Raw genomic sequence first — 24,138 nt, 5'->3', positions numbered from 1 at the left:
GCTTTTCTTTGAAATGTAGATTAATAATTTGGACATAAAGTCAGAAGGAATTATTGGGAATTATTACAAAAACTGGCCACCTGGTTGATAGGAGGATATCTGTAGATTGTAAAAGTTGTCAATAAATTTGCAGGCAAGTATGTTTAAAGCAGAGATTCTAGTTAAGCAAATGCCGAAAGATTATCAGGAGTAGGCAAAAATGTCAAGCTAAAGTTAAAACCACATTGGTCATGATCAAGCTTAATGGCAGAAGAGGCTGAAAGGACCAAGTAGCCCATGTCCACTTCTAATTCATACATCCATATCCCAGAAAAGCTCCGATAAAAAAGATAAGTGGTGAGCCAAAATAGGTCTTTAAAATTAGAAAACGATAGAGTGGACAGAGAAAAAGCAGATGCCATCAACAGAAAACTATCACCAAGAAATGTCTACTGAAAACTGAAGGAAGTCTTTTTTCCTGATAAAAGCTGCAAGTGTTACCTGTGGGATTGGCACTGAAGGGAGCATATTCGCCAGCATGATCTGTTTGCATTGAATGGCCTGTTTCCGTACCTTCGGACAAACTAGTACTTCATTCCCCCTTCCCAAAATTGGTTCACAAGAACGGCAATATATCTAAACATATTGTACACCCTCCAAAAGAAAACTATAATTTTTATTTTGGCTTTCCAATCACCCTCACTCCATTCCAGACTAAAGTGCAAAGACTGGGGACTGTTCCTCTAAATTTTCCACTGATTTAAAGGGCACCGGTGCGCTATGGCACTTTTATTTTGTGAAAAACTGAAGATGGCGCAAACCGAAAGAGCAGCACGTGGGATTTAAATGATCAGATTATTTGTTACAAGTAGATACTGTAAAATAATTAGGGACCTCTAGAGCGATACACGAACTACAATCCACAGGGCAGAACAAAAACAACATACGTTACTTACGTAGGAGGACTGGGGGTGATAATTGTCCTTTTTCTAAGTGCCACAGTAAGAAATACCCGTCGGGGACAAATTACAAGACGGTCATGAATAGCCCTGAATCGAGGGAAATGTGCTGTGCGAACCGATCCCACTTTCTCAGTGATTCCGACAAGTATCCAACTCCAACTCGATACTTTCAGCGTTCCACTCATTGGCAACATCAGCGCAAGCGCAGAACAAAACCCAACCCGCCGGATTGACAGCCGAACTACCCAATCATCATGTGGCCTCGGGCACGATTATCCAATGAATGCAATCCGGGTGAAATGGGCGGGACGAAGGCCCTGGAGGGGGCGATGGTGATGTCAGTAGAGTTATAGAGATGTACAGCATGGAAACAGACCTTTCGGTCCAACACGTCCATGCCGACCAGATATCCCAACCCAATCTAGTCCCACCTGCCAGCACCCGGCCCATATCCCTCCAAACCCTTCCTATTCATATACCCATCCAAATGCCTCTTAAATGTTGTAATTGTACCAGCCTCCACCTCTGGCAGCTCATTCCATACACGTACCACCCTCTGCGTGATAAAGTTGCCCCTTAGGTCTCTTTTATATCTTCAACTCCTGTACTCAATACTCTGACCAACAAAGGACTTTGATAATAATTTTCTGTTTCCTTCTCACTTGCTCCTCTGTTTGTCTATCCTTAAATTTACTTAATTAAAGAGATAAACTATTGGTCTCATCCTTCCAGATGTCCAATAACCGCGCTCCTGCTCTGACAGAACCTCAGCCCTATTCGAGAGTGTGGTGCTGGAAAAGCATCCCAGGAGCAGGAGAAGCGACGTTTTGGGCAAAAGACCTTCATCAGCCTTTCATCCTTCCCGATGAAGGGCATTTGCCCGAAACGTCGATTCTCCTGCTCCTCAGATGCTGCCTGACCTGCTGTGCTTTTTCCAGCACCACACACGCTCAACTCTAATCTCCAGCATCTGCAGTCCTCACTTTTGCTCAGCCCTATTCAATCTATCACAAAGGAGATCTCCAAAGAGTACTAAAATAAATTTTACTTTCGGGCAACTTGGCCACCAATGTTTGTTATTTTCAATCAACCTGTTCAGGCATGTTATGACACACCTCTGAGGCAAGCGGGTCTTGACCCCAGAACTTTTGGCCGAGAGTCAGAAGTCAGGTGACACCAGGTTGTAGTCCTACAGGTTTATTTGGAAATCCCAAGCTTTTGGAGCCCTGTTCCTTTGTCGGGTGAGTGGGCTTGTGCTGAGAAAGCTTGTGATTTCAAATAAACTTGCTGGATTATAACCTGGTGCCCTGTGACGTCTGACTTTGTCATCTTGGTCTAAAGCCAACACCTCCCCATTCTGGCGCAGAGATAGGGACACCACTGACTGCACCACAAGACCCCATTTGCCAATTTTCTATCTGACTTGATGTGGAGATGCTGGTGTTGGATTGGGGTGGAAAAGGTCAGAGGTCCCACAACACCAGGTTATAATCCAACAGGTTTATTTGGAATCACAAGCTTTTCAAGTGCTGCCTCTTCATCACCTGACAACAGGGCAGTTCTTAGAAAGTTTGTGATTCCAAATTTACCTGTTAGACTATAACCTAGTATTGAGTGACTTCTGACCTCTGTCTGACTTGATAATATCACTCATTTAAGTCATTTGATTTTTCTTGCATTAAGTAACTAAATTGGGCTGTGGAATTATGGAGCTGCAACTCAATGTAGCCAGATTAGACAAACTGGTAAGTAAGACAAGTATGGGTATGGACTATGGCATACAAAATTTTACATAAAGACAAAGTAATGAACATAGGGAAATACACTTCAATAAAAGTATTGTTAAGATGTTGGAAATTTTAAATAGAAACAGTGTTGGAGAAAATCAGCTGGTTGGGCAGCATTTATGATTAGATTAGATTAGATTAGATTACTTACAGTGTGGAAACAGACCCTTCAGCCCAACAAGTCCACACTGACCCGCTGAAGCGCAACCCACCCAGACCCATTCCCCTACATTTACCCCTTCACCTAACACTACGGGCAATTTAGCATGGCCAATTCACCTAACCTGCCCATTTTTTTGGATTGTGGGAGGAAACCGGTGCATCCGGAGGATACCCACGCAGACACGGGGAGAATGTGCAAACTCCACACAGAGAGTCGCCTGAGGCGGGAATTGAACCCGGGTCTCTGGCGCTTTATGGATGGAGAAAAGAGTTAATACTTTGACTCCACCGTGACTCTTCTTCAGAAATTCAATTTGGATTTTGCCAGGTCACTCAGCTCCTAACCACATCACAGCGGGGCAGCATACTCTTTGCCTTCGTTCTTTGGAATTAACTATAGCAAAGTCAAGCTGATTGCAATGCAAGGAGGTAATTGAACATCTGGATCCTTGGTGAAGGATGAGACCAATAGCCTATCTCCTTTATTAAGTAAATTTAAGGATAGACAAACAGAGGAATAACTGAGAAGGAAATAGAAAATTGCTATGAAAGTACTTACATCAGAAAAATGTAGAGTGATAGTGAAGAGATTGAATAAACAGACAAAAAAAGGAATATAAAACAAAATGTTACAAATATGTAAATCACTTATAAGAACAATTCACCAATTCAAATTTAGTATTTTAAAATCTTCCCTTTATGGCCTGAAGGTGTTGACTGGCAAAGCAAGGATATAAATCTCATGATTGAAATTATCCTTAACTGTTAAGTATCTGCTCTGTTGTGTTTAAATGGATAACTTTCTATAGTGTTTAATTTACTAATTTCACTGCCATGGGATTGTAAGGATCTTTATAAAAGATAATTGTATATATAGATCCATATTATTTCATTTTCTGTACTTCTTTGATTCATGATATTGTAAATAAAATTTCAAAAATGAGCTACTTACAATTCTAACATAATGCATTGTTGTTAATATATTTTTGCATAAATAATTCACATCTAGCAAACACCAAACTATGATCTGGTAAAGTAAGAACTTGAACACGATGTCCTTTTAAAATGGTTGTGCTTTTAGATATGTTTTTATCAGCTCAGCGCATAAATGTGTGATGTGGGTTTACTTATCATAGCTGACCAGAGTCACATGAATTTCTGACTAGAACCTTAAACTAGATATACCCTTATCTTTAATAAAACTGGCGAAAGGCAATTCGTGGTTTGTGATTTGAAACTCCCATTGTTGATTGTTATGACTTTTCAGGTACACATGTTTCTTTGGTTAGCTATCTTTGAAACTTGTTACATTCTTCTCATGAAGACAGAAACTAGTATTATTCCATGGCTGCTGACCAGTAACTAAGAGTCGAAATTAGTGTGGTGCTGGAAAAGCACAGCAGGTCAGGCAGCAACTGAGGAGCAGGAAAATCAACGTTTCGGGCAAAAGCCCTTCATCAGGCTCCAGCATCTGCAGTACCAAGTTCCGCCTGACCAGTAACTTACCAAAGTGATCATCCTAATATTTTACAGTAGAGATTTGGCAGCAGTAATGCCATTAAATGTCAAAGGCTAATGGTTAAATTTTCTCTTTTTTAGGATGGTTGTTCCTGGCACTTGAGTTATGCAAATGTTACTTGCCATTTACCAGCAGAAACTTGGATATTGTCCAGATCTTGCTTCCATTGGTAATGACTATTTCAGTATCTAAGGAGTCACAAATGTACTTAACATTTTGTAATCATTAGCAATCATCTTCACTTCTAATCTTGAAGGCACAGTCATTGATGAAGCAACTGAAGATGGTTGGGCCTTGGACACTCCCCTGAGGAACTCCTGCAACGATGTCCGAGCCCTGAGATGACTGACCTCCAATAAACATCTTCCTTTGTGCTGGGGTATGACTCTTTCTCCTGATTCCATTGACCCAAGCTTTGCTAACGCTCCTTGGTCAAATGATGCCCTTGATGTCAAGGCCAGGCACTTCCACCTCATCTCTGAAATTCAGCTCTTTTAACCATATTTGAATTAAGGCTGTAATGAGCTCAGGACCTGAGTAGCCATGGCAAAACCCAAACTGGGCATCAGTGAGCAGATTATTACTGATAGGTACTGCTTGATTGCACATCAATGACTCCTTCCATCACTTTATTAATGATCAAGAGTAGACTGATGGGTCAAAATCCCCCCTAGACCTCCCTTCCTAACAGTATTGTGTGTGTGCCTACCACCCTATATTCTGCAGCAGATCAAGGACATCTCACCACCACATTCTGTAAGGCATTGAAGTTGTTAGCAAATAGGAGGGCTAGCTTCTGAGGCATTCTCTTCATTTTCTCCACAACCCATGCCAAATTAATTTAATGCTCTTATCAAAAGTAGGAGAACCCACAATATCCTTACATTGGTCTTGGTCCACAGCTCCTGGCAGGAATATTAAAGCTCTGCTGTTATCATACTTTGACTTAAGTGACATGAATTTAACAATGCAAATACAAATCCCTCATACATGGGAACTGTAAAAACATGATAACGGCGTGAGTGTTAAGAGAAGCCCATCTGATTATTCTGACAATGTGGTTACTGCCAAGAACCAAAGGCCCTTCACAGAACCAACTTGCAGTAACTCCGGGAAAGTGCGCAGTCGGCCCGCCCTGACCCACAGAGGACTTCCTGCACATGGAACGGTGAGAGAGGGAATGAGAAAGGAGAGAGAGAGAGAAAGAAAGAAGGAAGGAAGGGGGAGAGAGAGAGAGAAAGGAGCGGAAAGGGAGACAGAAGAGCGAGAAGGGGGTAGACAGAGGAAGAAAGGAAGGTGGAGAGAGAGAGTGAGTGAGTGGATGGAGGTTATAGGGAGGAGCGGCCTGAAGCCCAGGCTCCGGTGTGTCTGGGGGGAGAGGGGGCACTGCCACTCTCTGGGGCAGGTGTGGGGCACTACTACTCTCTGGGGCAGGAGGGGGGCACTACCACTCTCTGGGTCAGGGATTATTACTGATAGGTACTGCTTGATTGCACATCAATGACTCCTTCCATCACTTTATTAATGATCAAGAGTAGACTGATGGGTCAAAATCCCCCCTAGACCTCCCTTCCTAACAGTATTGTGTGTGTGCCTACCACCCTATATTCTGCAGCAGATCAAGGACATCTCACCACCACATTCTGTAAGGCATTGAAGTTGTTAGCAAATAGGAGGGCTAGCTTCTGAGGCATTCTCTTCATTTTCTCCACAACCCATGCCAAATTAATTTAATGCTCTTATCAAAAGTAGGAGAACCCACAATATCCTTACATTGGTCTTGGTCCACAGCTCCTGGCAGGAATATTAAAGCTCTGCTGTTATCATACTTTGACTTAAGTGACATGAATTTAACAATGCAAATACAAATCCCTCATACATGGGAACTGTAAAAACATGATAACGGCGTGAGTGTTAAGAGAAGCCCATCTGATTATTCTGACAATGTGGTTACTGCCAAGAACCAAAGGCCCTTCACAGAACCAACTTGCAGTAACTCCGGGAAAGTGCGCAGTCGGCCCGCCCTGACCCACAGAGGACTTCCTGCACATGGAACGGTGAGAGAGGGAATGAGAAAGGAGAGAGAGAGAGAAAGAAAGAAGGAAGGAAGGGGGAGAGAGAGAGAGAAAGGAGCGGAAAGGGAGACAGAAGAGCGAGAAGGGGGTAGACAGAGGAAGAAAGGAAGGTGGAGAGAGAGAGTGAGTGAGTGGATGGAGGTTATAGGGAGGAGCGGCCTGAAGCCCAGCACTGCCACTCTGGGGAAGGAGGGGGGGCACTGCCACTCTCTGGGGCAGGAGGGGGGCACTGCCACTCTCTGGGGCAGAAGGGGGGCACTGCCACTCTCTGGGGCAGGAGGGGAGGCACTGCCACTTTCTGGGGCAGGAGGGTGATCTGGCCCCGACACTCCGCCTGGAGACCCCCCCCAGCCCAGCGCCGCGCCTTTTCTGGGCTGAGCCAGGTAAAAGGGGGAGACACAAGCAGCTAATTCCTCAGTGGCCAGCCATCGGGGCCCTGTGTTTGTCAGATTTAACCCCCAATAAATAGTGGTTACTGGGTATTTTACAAAAGGTCAATGTGAGGAAGTGTTCTCGTTTATGACATTTGTCTATTCATTGGAAAAGCCTTGGTTGTGGGAAAGATTTAAAATGTTTGCAGTATGTTTCACCTTTTGTTGCAAGTGCTGAATGTAATTTACAGTTTTCGCTTTTAAAATTAATAGTTCACTATAATGGGAACTTATAGCTATCCCTGACCTTGTGTCTTTTTCTGACAGGCGACGAGTAACGTTGCTGAAGCTGCTATGGCATTAAATCTTCTAAGAGTGTTTCATTTTCTTTCGTCGGACTTACTGACATACAATGTTTTACAAATCGTGAAGCGACAGCTGTGTTCCTGCAAAAGCCTTAACAAAATTCTGTATCCACAATATAACAAGACTTTGTCAGTAGGACCTCTAAAGGCATGGTATCATCAGATTCCACATAAAGGATACCACAACCTGGTCAGAGACCAGCCTTGTGACACCTTGGGAACAGAGTGTCTCCATGGGGATGCTGGGGAGAACCTTAATTTGGACAACAAGCAGAATGGATCCTCCAATGAGCAGGAGTTTTTGAAACATTTGAACAACTATAAAACTGCGAAGCACATCTTTAAACTTCTGAACTCTTCAGGTGCATTTACGGATACAATGGCTGCTGCTGCATTGCTTAAAATATCGCAGATTGAAAGAGATGGGAGTAGTCTGAAAAGCCCTGCGGACCTACTGGAGAATGAAGCTTTCAAGGCATTGTGCTTCCAGTTCGAGCACGAGTCTTTGAGGCTCAGCAGTGCAGCACTGGTGACTGCTCTGTATGCTTACGTTCAACTGTATGTGGACCCACAGAGCACGCTCATGGTGCGACTGGTGTCAGAATGTCAGATGCGGCTTAATAACAGACAGATGTCCATTAAAGACTTGTGTTTGCTGGGCAAGGCCTTGCTGGACTTGGAAGGCCCGGGGTATAGAATGTTTAAGCAAGTAATGGATGAAATTCAAAGAATGAAAATTGTTAATTGGACATCTGAAGAGATAGTAATGGTTTATAATTTGCTGGAGGCTAGTATGGGAGAAGGAGGAAATTATCAGCAGTTGCTGAACAAAATGAATACCCATACCGTTCATTTAGTTTCCAAATTGAGTCGTAAAGCCAAAAATGACATCCTGAAAGCAATGGTTGTCCTTAAACAAACCCAAGCACTTCCTTTGGTGATTAATCTATGCAAACATTCAGTGAGACATGTTCCTCAATTCTCAGACCAGGAGCTCATTGTGGTACTGAATGCTCTCATGTACTTTGGACACAGTGACAGATTTTTTGTTGACACTTTGGAGCAAAATGTCCCCAAAAAAGCCTTTGTCTTAAAACCAGAGGCAATCAGTAAAGTGATGCAATACTGCAGCCAACGGCGAATCCTGTCACTTCCCATATTTGATGCAGTCGCTGAGAGTTTTGTTTACAATTCAGATAATTTTACAACTGAAGAAATTGCCTTACAAATTATGCCGTTTGGCAAGTTGAATTATCTGCCACCAAATGCTGGCCAGCTCTTCCGAAAGATTGAAAACTTATTAAGAGGACGATTTTCACAATTTCAGCCACGTACTTTGTTGAACCTTCTTCACTCCTGTATATTAATAGGACGCTTTCCTGTGAATTTTGTAGCCAAAATCTTTAGTCCATACTTTCTGCAGCAGCTGGAAGGTGAGCTCATCTCGAATTATGCCGGTTCTCATCCTGTGTATACCATTCTTGTAATGTGGAAGCAACTGCTCTTTTCATAATTGATTTCATTGGAAAATAGTAACTTAACTCAGAGTTTTTAAAATTTAAAGTTACAATTTGTTTGGATTTTGGGCTGTGATACTTTGAACTTATTAGATATTGAATCACATTCAAATTGGCTCCAACACTCAGTATTCAGTTGTTTAATTGGATTTTTCTTTTTAATGTTTTTCTTAGATGTAACAACATAAATGTGCAATGGGCTTTGAGCTGATACAGTACAGTAATTTCATACTGACCAAAATATCTTCTAATGAATACTGTGCCCCCCACCCCTCACCCTGTAATGTATCTGCTTCTGACTCCACTCTATTCAAATTCACTTAATCTATTCATTCTGTTTTTCCTGGTATGATTAAATTAGTCCTGCATCACTTATTGAAATGCATTTGCTGGTTGAGTTTTAATGTAGCAGTTCAAAGTTTGCACGAAGATTTGTAGCTCGGGTGCTCGTTGTTGTGGTTCTGTTCGCCGAGCTGGAAGTTTTTGTTGCAAACGTTTCGTCCCCTGGCTAGGCGACATCATCAATGCTTGGGAGCCTCCTGCGAAGCGCTTCTTTGATGTTTCCTCCCGTGTTTATAGTGCTCTGTCCCTGCCGCTTCCGGTTGTCAGTTTCAGCTGTCCGCTGTAGTGGTTGGTATATTGGGTCCAGGTCGATGTGTTTGTTGATGGAGTTTGTGGATGAATGCCATGCCTCTAGACATTCATCCACAAACTCCATCAACAAACACATCGACCTGGACCCAATATACCAACCACTACAGCGGACAGCTGAAACTGACAACCGGAAGCGGCAGGGACAGAGCACTATAAACACGGGAGGAAACATCAAAGAAGCGCTTCGCAGGAGGCTCCCAAGCATTGATGATGTCGCCTAGCCAGGGGACGAAACGTTTGCAACAAAAACTTCCAGCTCGGCGAACAGAACCACAACAATGTAGCAGTCTCCATATGCTTGTTGGAGGTACACTTCTCCATTCCTGGAGAAAGAGGAGCTAGCAATGGAGGTTCACAAAACTTTCTTTACGAATTAACAGCACATTGATACAGTTTGTTTCATGTAGATTGATAATAATTAGTTGCCGTTTTGAGTCAGGAAATAATAAGTTCATAGAGAACACAAATTCTTATAAGTGATTATGTTGCCATATCTACCTATCAGATTCAGGTGACACCATAAACATCAAAACAATAGATCATTTTTTAACATAACTTTATTGCACTTTTTCTGTGTTTTTTATTATCAGAGCCAGTATTTGTTAGATACTACACACTAACCGGTAGTGGTATGCATTGGAAATGAAACACTTCACAATGGGAAATAACCAATCCACAGCATTTCGAGGGCCTGGGGATTCAGTTTAAAGCTCTTAAAGACATAGAAGGAAGATGTGGAGTTGAGTCTTACTGAGTCCTCATAAACCAACAAGAGACATACGTTGTTATATGGTGTTTCTCTAGCAAACTGCTTAGTGATATATGGACTATTAGGAGATGAGGCTGAATTGATTGGCCCCTGACAGCTCCAACTACCTATCATTGTGCTGGGTTTGATTCCAATCTCTGGAGAGTTTTCTCCTTGATTCTCATTGACTCTAGTTTTGCTAGGGCTTCTTGATGCCATGCTCAGTCAAATGCTGTCTTGATATCAAGGACAGCCACCCTCGCTTTTCCTCTTGAGTTCAGTGCTTTTGTCCACGTTCAGATCAAGTCTGTAATTAAGTCCGCAACTGAATGGCCTAGCAGATCCCCATAAGAGTACCAGTGAGCAGGATATTATTGAGTAAGTGCAGCTTAATAGCACTATTGATGACAGCTTCCATCACTTGTTAACGGTTGAAACAAAATGGTTGGACAGTAATTGGCCAGGTTGGAGTTTGTGGATAGAGCATACTGGGGCAATTTCCACATTCCTGGATAGTTTCCTCGATAGACCCTTGAGTAGTGGGGTGGTGAGGTGAGGGACAGAATTTGTTTTATGGATGTCTGATTTGAACATTAGAAAAGACAGTGATCGTACAATTGTTTAATAGACTAAGATTTGCTCCTTAGGCTTGCATATAAATGATAGTTAAGAGAGCATCTGTGAAACTATAGCCCAGCGAGTAGTTAATGATTCAGCAAGAGAGGAAGAAATGTAAAGGAGCTCGAGTATTCTTCCCCATGCATACATTAAATGGACAGCCCAGAAACAAGCTGTTGGCCCAGTAAGTCAATGCTGCTGCTTATGTGCCCTAAAAATTGCCTCCCACTCCTTTTGATCTGTCTCCCATCGATACATCATTTTATTCATTTTCCCTCCTTCCAGTTTTGCCTCTAAGCTTGTTGTGTGATTTATCTCAACAGATTCTAATGATTCTCTGGGTAAAGAGGTGTCTCCTAAATTCCTTTTTGGATTTTAGTCACTGTCCTCTTAGAACTAGTCTCACAGCCAATAGAAACATTCTCTGTACATCTCCCATATTAAACCCTTCATGCCCTCAGTCGGTCTCCTTTTACTTACTCTTATCTAGGGAAAGGAGACCCAGTCTCTTCAAGGATCAATCTTTCCTGATTGGGTAACAACCATTCATGAATTGATTTAGCAGTTTTCTTTGCTAACTTTACTGTTTTATTTTGTCCATAGCAACAATTTGTCTGTGATAGTTGTTCAGCACTGTTTGAACATTCAAGAACAGAACAGTCAGGTTGATTAGCATTGCACCCACAATCTCAAACATTCACTTCCTCCATTACTGACACCCATAGTCACTGCTTAAGCTATATTAACTCTGTGATTATTGTGGCAGGCAACACAGTTACTTGTGTCTCGATTAAACTGCCAGTAATTTCTTTAAAGCTGCATTTGAGTCTCTTACTGCCCTTTCAGCACCACCCTGCTTTCACTCTCTGTTCTTGAATGTGACTTTGTCCACCAAACAGCTTCTCACTCTCTTTCTGCCTCTCGCAATCAAGGTACAGGTAGCCTTCACATTTTTCTCTGTCCTAATGACCTTCTCTACATCTTCCCAATATCTAATCATTAGTAATTCATTATGTCTGTAGCATGGACTTAACAAGCAACTACCAGCCTCTTTCTGTAAGAGCAGGATTGGCATGAAGAGCTTTCCAAATCAAAACATCATTTTATTTCTCCCTCTGCTTAGGCCTCATTCATATTCTGATATGGTCTTATGAACATAAGCAAGTCTCCAGAATATCACCCAACTCTTCATACTTCATGTTTGAACCAAAACTTGACTAATGATTCAGATTTTGTTTTCAGTTAAAATCCTTGCACGGGCAATGCATATTAACACAAGTCCAGTAGAAAACAGCAAACGCAACGTTTCTCTTCCTTCTCCGATAAGCCAACTGTCTTAAATTGGTACATGGTTGTAAGGTTCTTTCGGTATTAAAAAGTGGTGCTGGTGGTGATCCCTAGCTCCAGTTAGCATCATACATTTTATTTTTCATATTTTGTCCCTATATTCTAATAGCAGAAGGAACAGGTTTTGACAAGTTTGTCCTTGCCCAGTTGACTCAGCTCTTCATGACTATGAAACTGGAGTGCCGAACCTATGAGGTATGAAGTTTTTTAACTATTCACTTTGTCTCTTTACAGATTATGTTTCCTCTATACTGCACATGGTTAAGGTTTTTAAATACGTAAAGTAGATGGGGAGAAACTACTCCTGCTCACTAAGGGATCACAGACTAGACGGTACAGATTTGAAGTTATTTGGAAAAGGAACATATATGATGCAATAAAAACATTCTCACAGAATGAGTGGTTTGGGTCTGGAATTCACAGCCAGGAAATGTGGAAGCAGGTTCAATTGAAGCATTCGGGAGGCTTTTCCAGCGCCACACTTTTTCGACTCTTGAATATTTCTATCCAAGTAATCAATGTGCATGGGTATGGTGAACAAACAGGCAATTGCCAGTAGGTAATAATGCTCATTTGATGATGGATTTTTCTGCAGCATTCAAATGGTCTATGATTCTGTGATATGGTGAATCAACTTTAGGCTTTGAGTGAATCAGAGGGAGGATATTAAATACACCAGGGCACATGGACACTGTTAGGTTTCTGATTTAAAGTTGTAATATAGACGTCAAAACTTTGGTTCAGTCAGACCATTTCTGGGAGAAGTAATGGCCTTCTGCTGAACTATACAATGGTGTTGCATTGGAATTTTCTGAACCAGGACATCTTGCTTGAGTTTGATTTCCTGCAAATTGTTAGTTGTCTGAGTTGATAGGTGTACTGAGATCAAAGAGGTATTTTAGATTTTGATGAACAATGTATATAACCGTTTACTTCCAAGACGAATTAAATTTGAGGGAAGAGAATGTAACAACGACAATGGAGAAATAACTAGAGTGAATGATAGTCAAATTAAATAGAGATTAAAAAGAGGGCAGAAAAGATTGGATTGAGAAAGAGAAGGGAAATGAATTTTCCAATAAAGGAAAAGTAAGAAGACAAAATATTTAAAACCTCTAAATGTAATTTACCATCTGTAGGAGTGAGACACCAGAGTATGAGTTGTTTCTTATCTCATGTTATGATCCCAGTTATGAGAATACTGAAAAAGCTGGATCTTTATTAGGATCTAGCTTGATAGACCATAATGTTTTAAAGAATAATGGAACCAAGGATAAGAAAATAAGTGACAGGATCTCAGGGTTGAATTGATGTGACAAATAAAATCTTTATTATATAATTTAACCAAAACCAACACAAACAATAATGATTAAATAAGTATAATAAACTGGTAAATTGATGGTTCTAAACAATATATCGGTATATACAACTTAAACTTTATTATTCAGGATTAACATAAGGTAAGTTTGAGTTAGCAGACAAATTGTGTTCAAATATCCCACAGACTAGACTTTGAATGGCCAATGCAGTTAAGATAAATCCAGCTCAGATGTTAGTGAACTGTGGATCACTAAATCCCACTAAAACTCTGTCTCTTTTGCAAGGAATTCCAATTCTTGACTTTCAAAAGTCTAACCTTAGAATGTCCTTAAAGCTTCTCTTGGACTTGGACTGTCTAAATGATTACTGATGTCTTTGTAGTTCAATCTCTTGTCCCAACAGTGCTCCTAAGCATCTAATTGCTAGCTCAATATCAGCTTTTATGAAACAGCTAGCCTCCTCTAAAATCTTTCTCAGTTGCATTAAACAATTACTGCTTGTGAGGAATAGCATTCCAAGTCGAGATTGTATGGGTTTGGAGGAAACCTGCAAGTACCTGTAGTGCACTTTGTCAATGGTGAAAGGAGTTAATGTTAAAGATGGTGGGTAGGGTGCCAATTAAGCAGGCTGCTTTATCCTGGATGGTGTGAAGGTTGTTGAGTGTTGTTGGAAATGCACCATCCAGGCAAGTGGAGAGTGTTCCATCATACTCCTAACTTATGCCTTTTAGATTGTTGACAAGTATTGAGAAGCCAGGAGGTCAACTGTGAAAGTGGGGATTTAAGAATGGTCATGCAATTGAACATCAGGAGCAATGGTTAGATTCCTTCACTGGAGATGGTTATTGCCTGGTACTTGCCACTTGTTAGCTCAATTCTGAGTGCAACGATATTCTTTGCTTCCCTGGAGGATCAAGTTCTATATTCCCAACAATTTCTGGGTAACAATGTTTCTTTTGAATTCCGCATTTGACTTTTTGGTAACTTTATTTAGTATCGATGGTCTCTAGTTTTAGTTCTTCCTCAAAAGTGAAAACATTGTGTCTATACCTAATCTAGAAAACCCTGATTTTTTTAAAAAAACTATTAAGTTGTCCCTCAGCTGTAACTTTTCAGGAGAGAAAAAAAATCAATGTTTACCCTTTCCCCAAGCTGTTATCTCACATCTAAAATATTACTTTCAAGTGTTTTCTGCACCTCCTCCCATGCCTCTATGTTCTTTTCAGATAATATGATCAGAACTACACAGAATACTCCACGAGGTCCCATCTGCCTTTTCAGGTGGATGTAAAAATTTCAGGCAGTGTCTCCTTGTTTCAAAGAGAAGCAAGGAAATTGTCCCCTATGTTCTAACCATTAAGCATCTTGAAACAACAGAAAACTCAGGTCTTTATTACTTGTTAATATTTGTGGGACCTTGCTGTGTGTAAATTAGTTATTGCATTTCCTTTGTTAGAACAATGACTGTGGGCCAGACTTTCTGAGGAGTGGTAATCTCGAACATATTGTCACTCCACTCCTAATTTTACAAAATGAAAAAGCTTAGGATTTCAGAGAGTAGATGCCAGTTAGGTCTTCTTCAGAAATGCTGTGCTGAATTTCTGTTCTCACACATCCCATGTAGCATAAAACAGTCAGAGAAAGGCAAACCACCCTGCTTTTCTCACAGAAGACTGTTGCCGAGTTCTGTAACTTAAAGGTCCAGCACCACACACTTTTTCATGGCTGCTGTCAAAGGGCGAGTATGTAAGGTAAGTGTGGAGTTAGGGTGCCCGGTAGGTAGGGTTAGTAATTGAGTGTTTACAGTATGTCGGTATGGGTGTGAGGGGGGAGGGAGATTGCTGATTTAATTGGTGGGGAGCTATTTTTGAATCTGAAGAAGGTGTCCAGAGCAGTTAGGGGGTGTCAGGTCATGGTCTGGGATGGTACTGGATTTAGGAGATGTATATTTGAGTGTATGAAGTAAGTTGTGGCTTTAGTTAAACAAGACATTTAATAGCCCTAACTTTTCCTGTCTATTTACTTAACTTCAGCAGAACCATCTTAATTTTGTGATTAAAATTTATATCTTCCATGGATTCCAAACATAGGGGGATTGTCCAACAGAATCTTCAAATTCACAGGCAGTATCTTGATGGGCTGATATAATGGGGATTCTGCTGGGTTTCAATAAGTAACTCCCATCTACATTTCAGAAAATCCATATCAAGTACCAAATTGGCTGTGAAGCACTTTGGAATGTAGATAATTTATAATTTACGCCTTTCTTTCCAAATTGATAACACAAAGCGATTGTGTCCTGGGAATTAGATAGTCCTCAGTTTATGTAACCCGAAACTTAATGTATGAAACAGGCACACCTTTGACATAAAAAAATATTTTTCTCAACAGGGTCCCAGCCTTCCTTCAAAGTATCGAGTGAAATCTTTCATTACACCAGGGCGTTCAGTGGAAAGCCTTGTGGATGATCATCTCTACAACAAAGTTAAGAATGCCCTGATTGATCTTCTCGGAGCAAGGAATTACTTTGCCTCCCGTTTGCTGACACCATATGGCTATACATTAGGTATAAGCACTCATTAATTTTTAATGTGATCTGGATGTACATCATTGACTATTAATGGTATGTTTGTGCAGTATGATTTTCTATATATCCAGCAATTATAAAGGAGACAGCATACAAAAATATTTGAGAAATGTCTGTTACCCTGTCTTTGTCTAAATGGCATCTTGAATAATAATTTAGTTTTGAAACTAAAGTGGTGAGAAAGGAATATTTTTGGGTGCATATCAGAATAAAATAGGAATCCCAAAGGTCAGCTTTCTTTCTTTTCTGAATTTTGTTTTGCAATGAACTAAATTTTTTTCATTATTAATATATAACATGTGTAATATTGACTTTTCAACTGATAGACGTTTTCTCCCTATCTTTTTTTTTTAACATATTCTGCAACCATACTTACACAGTTTAGAGTATTATAAGAATGTCAAGATTAGCCCCTCCCCCAAAAAAACTTGTTTGGGACAGCTTTTAGCCTCAGCTCCTTTGATAATTGTGTGGGAGCTTGGCAACATATACCCAAATGCTATGCAACTCTAAACCATTGCATTACAATGTCTTTTGGTAATATATTGATCAACTCTATAAAACAAAATTAAGCTTAGATGTTTTTCCCCTGAATAAAACCTGAAACCACTGCACTTTTTCAGATGTTGAGATTAAATTGGATGAAGAAGGATATGTGCTCCCTGCCTCTCAGCGCGAAGAGGTATTCCGAAGGTGAGAACATTTAATTAATGAAGCTGTTGTCCTTCAGAGAAATATTTATTTCACAGTCAGAGTATAGCAGAACACTGTAGAAGTGTATGTAAAATGGCAGCAGGGTACAAGTGGAGAGAACAGAGAAAAAAATGACACGGTCTTGTCCTAAATGATTGATAGGAGTTTTACTGGGAAAAAAACAGAAATATAGCAAGCTTCTATTAGCTTAATGTATTCCATCAATTGTGGTGGTCTGTGTGTCATTTTCTGAATCCAAGATACAATGTTCCAGCTGATCACATTATTTGGCTATTTATGCCATTGTGCTGAGGTGCAACAAGAATTACACTACAGCCTTGGTAGAACATGGATGCAGGTTTAAATGTTAGGAACTCCTTCATTTGTAACTACTAAAAACTCAAGTGTTTATGAGTAACCTTTGCTTATCAAATGCACTGATCTGGATGGCAATAGTTTGATTAGGTCTATAGGTGTTCAGGAGATGGGTTTTCTCTCTTTAACAATGCTGGAGCATTTCATCCTTGATTTAGAATTAAATTGTTGGAGTGTCATTCTTACACCAGCATTTGCAACTGGTGTTGCTATTCATTTACATCAGCTTGAATCGCTACTTTAATTACCAAATTTAATAGGCTAATAAAAGTATTGGGTTTGTATTCCATAGCAAAATTATATAGATAGTTTTCAGTTGATCTCATTCAGTGGTTTTATAAATGTGTTCTTTCTTTGAAGAGAATGCTCCATGTGTACTTCTTTTCATTACACTGTCTGTAATGATCTGTAATTTTGATTGCAGCTCACCTTTCAGTTAGCTTTTTAGGGGATGGTGTCATCAGCATTAGTGGCATTTCAATAGGTTGTTGCTGAAGATGATTGGTACAAATGACCTTTAAAAGGATAAAAAAAGGACAGTGGATGAGGATTTAAGGTAATAAAGTTGGGGAAAGGAAATTGGAAATATTACACTTAAAGGGAATTTCAACCAACCTAATATAAGTTTAACTGGTCTAGAATATCAATGTAAACGTAATGCAGGACTATTTTCTCACCTGTGTTATTAAACATGCCACAAATTGCAAGTCAAATCTCTACTTGACAATGCCAAGTGAATCAATAGTAATAAAACAAACTGTACAACAGCTAAGAGGAGAAGAAGGGGTAACCAGTGGGAAATAGTTATTCAATAAAAAATAAAAACAAAAATTAGTCGGCGTTGAATAGATAATCTAACTTCTCTGGCTCTTTATTTCTAGTTTAAAGATGTTTTCCACTCAATGAGGGTAATCAAAAATTAGAATTCTTTAAGAATATAAACAAATTCAAAATTGTAGATGATCTTAAAATAATCAAAATAGAAGGCAGTTGGTCATCCACTGAAAGTGTTCACTAAAGACATCAGATATAACTGTGTTCTACTTTACCTAACGGCTGATACTGTATACCTGAGGATACAACTAGATTGAAGATGAAAGGCCAAATTCTTCACATGACTGTGTGCAAAGAATGGCACAGTACATAAATGATAAATTGGATGAGAGAACTGCACACTGAAAATGGGAACTTCAAATGTAAATAGACAAAAAAAAATTCAGGAAGGAGTTAAATCTCCTCTGTGGCTGATTTTCCTGAACTACATCCAGGTGAAATTTTAAACATTGTTGATTTACAAAATGCTAGTGATTTTTGTGACTAGGATTTTACTTTTCTCAATGTCAATTTACTTTTCATGTCAAGTCAAGGAGATTTCCATGTAACACCAAGTAAGCTAAATTATGTTCAAGCATTCTCACAGCAAATCAAGAGTAAAAAGCACTGAATTTTTCCACTCAGTTAAAACATGGACAGTGAATCAATCAACTGAGACAGACATGAGGTTCAGCTAGAAGGTGAAATATCGAAATTTGCAAGTTTGTCCAGAATGTTCAGTGAAGAGACTGGATAATTCAATTATATAACTAGTTTTCAGAGGTAGTATGTCTGTTTTTCAGTAACTATTACCATTTTATGCTATTGAAACCCAGTTAGGCCTTATTTTAAAAAAAAAGACAGCTTGATTGTTAGTATCATTGTGAAAACAATGTAAAATAAAATGTTTCTCACAGTTCAGTGACTTTTAATTGATTGGTTTGCGGAGACTGCAGTATGGACTAGGGGTCTGTGTAGAATCACTAACTGCAGGTTCTGGATTTTTACATGTGTAGATGCTAGAAGTTGTTAGAGTCAAGAGAATGGTGCTGCAAAAGCACAGCAGGTCAGACAGCATCTGAAGAGCAGGAAAATCAACATTTCGGGCAAAGGCCCTTCAGGGATCAGGCTTTTGCCCGAAATATTGGTTTTCCTGCTCCTCGGATGCCACCTGACCTGCTGTGCTTTTCCAGCACCACCCTTCTTGACTCTAATCTCCAGCATCTGCAGTACTCACTTTCATCATGAAGTGGTTAGTAATTTCATAAGAGTGACTAATGCAAAATCTGGATTAATATTAAAAGCAAAGTCAATGCTAGAAATAAAACAAATAAATTCACGAGATCAATGTCCAAAGAAAGAGAACCAGAGTTAATGATTTAGAATGCAGAGTTGATTTACCAGACATTGCTGATAAATAACAGAAATACCATTAGCCTGTTATATATGTGGAAACATCTTCAGGGAAGGTCCAGATACAACATTAGTGCAGCCTTGCTCTCTCTCTCTCTCTTCCTCTTCCCCCCCCCCCCCAAACCAAAGAAACCATGGACAAAGGATGTGAACTTGAAGGTGCGGTGAGGTGAGGATAGAACTCAAACAACACTTGAGAAACTCAACACTATCCAGGACAAAGTAGCACACTTGATTGGCACTAAACATCCATACACAAGACACACTGCAGCAACACACTCAAGCTGCTTCGACAGCATCTTCCAAGTCCGCAACCTATATCACATAAAAGGACAAGGGTAGCAGATGCATGGGAATGCTACCAACTGCAGGTTCCTCTCCAAGGTGGACATCATCTGACTAGGAACTATATTCTTGTTCTTTCCCTGGCTCAAGATCCTGGAACTTCTTTCCCAACAGCACTGTGAGTCTGCCTCCACCCCAAGGATTATAGTAGTTCAGGCTAGACCACCACAAGATTAGTTGGGGGCGGGTATCAAATTCCTATCCAGTGACACCAGTCAAATAATTTTTAAAAAAAGATTCAGATAGTTTGCTGATGACACAAAATTAGGCAGCGTTGTAGACAGTGTAGATAGCATAAAATTACAACAGGATATTGATAGACTAAGTGACTGAGCAAAACTGTGTAAACAAGTGAGGATATCTATTTTGGACTGTAAAAAGATCGATCAGGGTACTTTTAGATGTTATGAAATTAAATACCGTGGATGTTTTTAAAGAGAGATTTGGGTCTTTAAAATGCACAGACAGGTTCAGAAAATAATCAAGAAAGCTAATGAAATGCTGGCCTTTATTTCTTGAGGTCTAGAGTACGCAAGTTATGCTGCAGTGAGACAAAACCCTGGTTAGACTCCACTTGGTGTATTAAAAGCTGATGTGGGCACCAGGCCGTAGAGGGAGGACAATGTAGGTGTATATACCTAGACTTCAAGGGTTAAGTTATGAGGAGTGATTATATAAATTAGGCCTATTTTCTCTGGAATTTAGTATATTAAGGGGTGATCTGATCGAAGTTTTCAGGAAACATTTTAACAGGAAAAGAAAGGTAGATAACCAGTGGAAACTCTAGAACTAGGGGTATTGTCCGACAGTTAGCGCGAGACTGTTCAGGAGAGATGTTAGTAAGCACCTCTATGCACAAAGGGCAATAAAGACTTGGAAATTTCTTCCACAAATGGCAGTGGATGCTGGATCAATTGTTGAATTTTAAATCTGACAGAGGAATTTTTGTTAAACCAAAGTATTAAAGATATAGGCCAAAGGGAATTGTATGGAGTTAGGCCACAGATTGTTTATGGTCTCTGTGAATGGTGGAATGGGCTTGAGGGACTGAATGACCTACTCTTGTCCCTGTGTTCCTAGAAGTTTACTACTCCTCCATTGATTCCAAAAAAATTCTATCTCACTCTGTAGCTTATAAATGAAATGCATTAAAAGTGTAAAGATGCTGTTTGCGCACAGTGGATACAAACTAAACTTGACATGATATTGACTTTTTTAAAAGCTGTGATACGCTAGTGATTGCCTATTCAATTACTGACGCTTGTGTGTAGTCTCACTCCTTTTGATAAAGATTTGAAAAATGTACAGCTTAAATTAAAATATTTTAACTTTCCTCCTTCAATCTAATATTTATTTCCCTCCACCTAACTGATATTGAATTCACTCATTTCAATGTAAAGGTCTTCATGATTTCTTCACTGCTAGTTAACTGAGTGTTTCTTTGTTGTCAGGTTTGAAATTTTCTTTGCAGCTGTTACTCCCATCCCCTTGCTGACGCCCTCTGTCAATCTCAGCATTCCTGTTTCTGCCTCCCCATCTTTCCCAATCCCCACCACCCCCGTGTATTTTGAGTGTTAGTGTATATGTTTGGTGTTCCTCTTGACCTGCCCCTCTGTCCCTGTAGATATCATTTGGAGATCTTTGTGTAAAATGAGGTTACACCACTAGATGGCATTTGTGTTTTCTAACATATTGGAAGTGGATGGAATATTTGGCTGCTGAGAAGTGATATAACCAAATTCAAAGGCAAGCAGAATTGAAAACAGCATGGGTTGCTTGCAAATCTGGTGCAGAGCAGGCAACAACTTGGCAGTCATCTGCCATCTGTAGATCAGGTGTGTCTAATGTGGTCATTTTGTTTGGGTACAGAAACAACTTAGGTTAAAAAGCTTCCATCTAAGTGATCATGACAAGGTGAATAATGAATACAAGGGAGATCGTAAATATTATGGGAGCTATTGCAGTACCTTGTTTAATCCTGGTCTGGATCTGGAAGGTATCTGTTTCAGATCTCCCACTGAAATCATTTGCAATGTTATGAAACAACTATAGGATTATGATATTTCTTGTACATTAAATTTTCGGAGCACAATCCAAAAAGCCCACAATTTGCAGAGTCAAATGCTTTGGTCGGGTAGAGGATTGCAAGAAAAGGTTTCTGGTGATATTCTCAACTTTTTCTTTCGGATTTACCTCGCAACAAAGACAATGCCAGAAGGTATGTCTAGAAAGTCTAAAATCACACTTAAAAATCACACAATACGGTTATAGTTCATCAGGTGGTGAAGGAGCAGCACTCTGAAAGCTAGTGTAAACCTATTGAACTATAACCTGGCGTTGTGTGATTTTTAACTTTGTACACCCCAGTCCTACACCGGCACTTCCAAATCATGAAGTCACACTGTAACATGTAACATTTTTCTAAAGGGGAATGTGTGTATGCTGTATGCTTTGAGGGCGACAAATTTTCATAAAGGTCTGTCTGAATTAATATAATCTGTCCCAAAACACGAAGTTAGATGTAGTCACTGTCACATGATGACCCACAGCTTTGTAAATTGGTTGATATTGCTCATCAGTAATCGACTATGTAGCTTGGGTAGTCTTAGTAAAGCTTTAAATAAAATTTGCACTTGTAATCGGATCCTGAATTTCTGCAACTTTTTTTTTAAATTGTAAACTTTGCTTGCCACACATACCATACCCAAGATTTCAGTTATTGTCCCACCCTACAATTCCCAGTTCTGAAATAGTGCCCATGTGTTATCCTACTCTTTGTCCCAATGTCCACTAACTTAATCCCATTCTGTGGAACTCCCTCCCTATCCACCTTAAACATAATCACAGGAAGGTTTTATGTAACGGGCACCGTATATGTTTTTTGTTGTTAGACAACTGTGTTATTTATTGTGGTTATCCTTTTCAGAGTAGCACTCTGCATTGATGACCAGAGAAGGTACTCTGCAAATACTCAAAATCTACTCGGTAAGGAAACTATCAAACAGAGGCAACTACGGCTGCTGGGCTACGATGTTGTACAGGTGGGTACAGCTTGAGATAGTTATAAGTATTTTACTCATGAAATAAGTATTTAGGATATATACTTGGACAAATGGTTATAAATTGCTTTGACAGTAATTCCAACTTTCAAAGCTTTCATATTGACAACTTGTAATTAATTAATGTCTGCACATAAATGTATACATTTTTATTAAACTAAAGATAATGTGAAAATCTGTAATTTGTTTTATCTAGATTCCATTCTACGAATTTGACAAGCTACAGAACAGTAAGGAGATGGTAGAATACCTTCACAAGAAGATCTTTCCATACAGCTACAGACTTGCTTGGTGAAAAAAGCTAAAACATAGCCAGTTAATTTCCACTTTACACAATGCAATGCCAGCATTTTGCATTGGTGGCCACCTTACAGCAATGTTTACCTACTATTTAGCATCTTGATTACAGTCATGTAAATAAAACTATTACTGAAAATAATGTATAAAAATAAACTCCTTAAATAATATTAGTCATGTGTTTTAATCATTTCATTTTTGCAGAAAGGGAACTAAAACGCAAATACAGTTTTGAATGCGCTTATTTGAAGTATATTATTCTTATGGCCACAGGTTAATATACCTAACTTCATGGATCTTTTGACTTTAAAAAATAAAAGGTTTTGAGTGGGACAAATATAGTAAGTTAGAAGTAGCACAAGATGAATATAGCTGATTGATTTTAGCATGCACTATGGCAGATTTGGACCTATCTGATTAGCTACACTACATGCATGAAAGAACTTGTATGTTCCTCACATTCCTTTTAATTCTTCCTGCTACTGCATGTGCTTTCAAAGTCCACACACAACAATGGACTCTGGAACTGGAAGCTAATACATGTCAGTAGAGTCATAGAGATGTACAGCATGGAAACAGACCCTTTGGTCCAACTCGTCCATTCCGATCAGATATCCCAACCCAATCTAGACTCACCTGCCAGCACCCGGTCCATATCCCTCCAAACCCTTCCTATTCATATACCCATCCAAATGCCTCTTAAATGTTGTAATTGTACCAGCCTCCACCACATCCTCTGGCAGCTCATTCCATACACGTACCACCCTCTACGTGAAAAAGTCGCCCCTTAGGTCTCTTTTATATCTTTCCCCTCTCACCCTAAACCTATGCCTTCTAGTTCTGGACTCCCTGACCCCAGGGAAAAGACTTTGTCTATTTATCCTATCCATGCCCCTCATAATTTTGTAAACCTCTATAAGGTCACCCCTCCTATCCATGCCCCTCATAATTTTATAAACTTTGTAAACCTCACCCCTCAGACTCCGACGCTCCAGGGAAAACAGCCCCAGCCTGTTCAGCCTATCCCCGTAGCTCAAATAGCTCAAATCTGGCAACATCCTTATAAATCTTTTCTGAATCCTTTCAAGTTTCACAACATCTTTTTGATAGGAAGGAGACCAGAATTGCACGCA

The 24,138-nt window shown here is 39.8% G+C and overlaps 3 protein-coding genes across 15 annotated transcripts in view; 1 reads left to right on the top strand and 2 right to left on the bottom strand.

Annotated features, from left to right (window-relative positions):
- The window catches only part of mtrr (5-methyltetrahydrofolate-homocysteine methyltransferase reductase), a 93,545-nt gene extending 92,383 nt beyond the window's left edge, over positions 1 to 1,162 (bottom strand). For 5 of the 6 annotated variants that reach the window (XM_043689981.1, XM_043689985.1, XM_043689983.1 and 2 more), the window contains exon 1: positions 936 to 1,162. In XM_043689981.1, the coding sequence (XP_043545916.1) occupies positions 936 to 1,135 (200 nt within the window). In that variant the 5' untranslated portion in view covers positions 1,136 to 1,162. The remainder of the gene's footprint in view (positions 1 to 935) is intronic. The other variant, XM_043689986.1, reaches the window with a different exon arrangement.
- A 3,586-nt stretch (positions 1,163 to 4,748) lies between these two features.
- On the top strand, positions 4,749 to 23,175 carry fastkd3 (FAST kinase domains 3). 7 transcript variants are annotated; one of them, XM_043689976.1, is made up of 7 exons: positions 4,749 to 4,788; positions 7,183 to 8,653; positions 12,214 to 12,299; positions 15,815 to 15,989; positions 16,634 to 16,703; positions 22,576 to 22,690; positions 22,905 to 23,175. In XM_043689976.1, exons 2-7 carry the CDS (start codon positions 7,210 to 7,212, stop codon positions 23,001 to 23,003), a joined length of 1,989 nt encoding a protein of 662 aa, XP_043545911.1. In that variant the 5' UTR covers positions 4,749 to 4,788; positions 7,183 to 7,209; the 3' UTR covers positions 23,004 to 23,175. The 7 variants fall into 7 exon arrangements, with proteins under 7 accessions (XP_043545911.1, XP_043545909.1, XP_043545910.1 ...); XM_043689974.1 differs by lacking the exon at positions 4,749 to 4,788 and adding an exon at positions 4,910 to 5,577; XM_043689975.1 differs by lacking the exon at positions 4,749 to 4,788 and adding an exon at positions 5,952 to 6,466.
- The window catches only part of bag1 (BCL2 associated athanogene 1), a 28,455-nt gene continuing 17,723 nt past the window's right edge, over positions 13,407 to 24,138 (bottom strand). Inside the window, exon 8 of one of the 2 annotated variants that reach the window (XM_043689979.1) lies at positions 13,407 to 17,593. The gene's annotated coding sequence lies outside the window, so the exon portion shown is untranslated. The remainder of the gene's footprint in view (positions 17,594 to 24,138) is intronic. The other variant, XM_043689980.1, reaches the window with a different exon arrangement.

The sequence above is a fragment of the Chiloscyllium plagiosum genome, chromosome 5 (genome assembly GCF_004010195.1).
Source record: "Chiloscyllium plagiosum isolate BGI_BamShark_2017 chromosome 5, ASM401019v2, whole genome shotgun sequence".
Lineage (NCBI taxonomy): Eukaryota > Metazoa > Chordata > Chondrichthyes > Orectolobiformes > Hemiscylliidae > Chiloscyllium > Chiloscyllium plagiosum.
The sequence above is the reverse complement of the archived record's forward strand: the minus strand, read 5'-3'. Positions and strand labels throughout refer to the sequence as shown.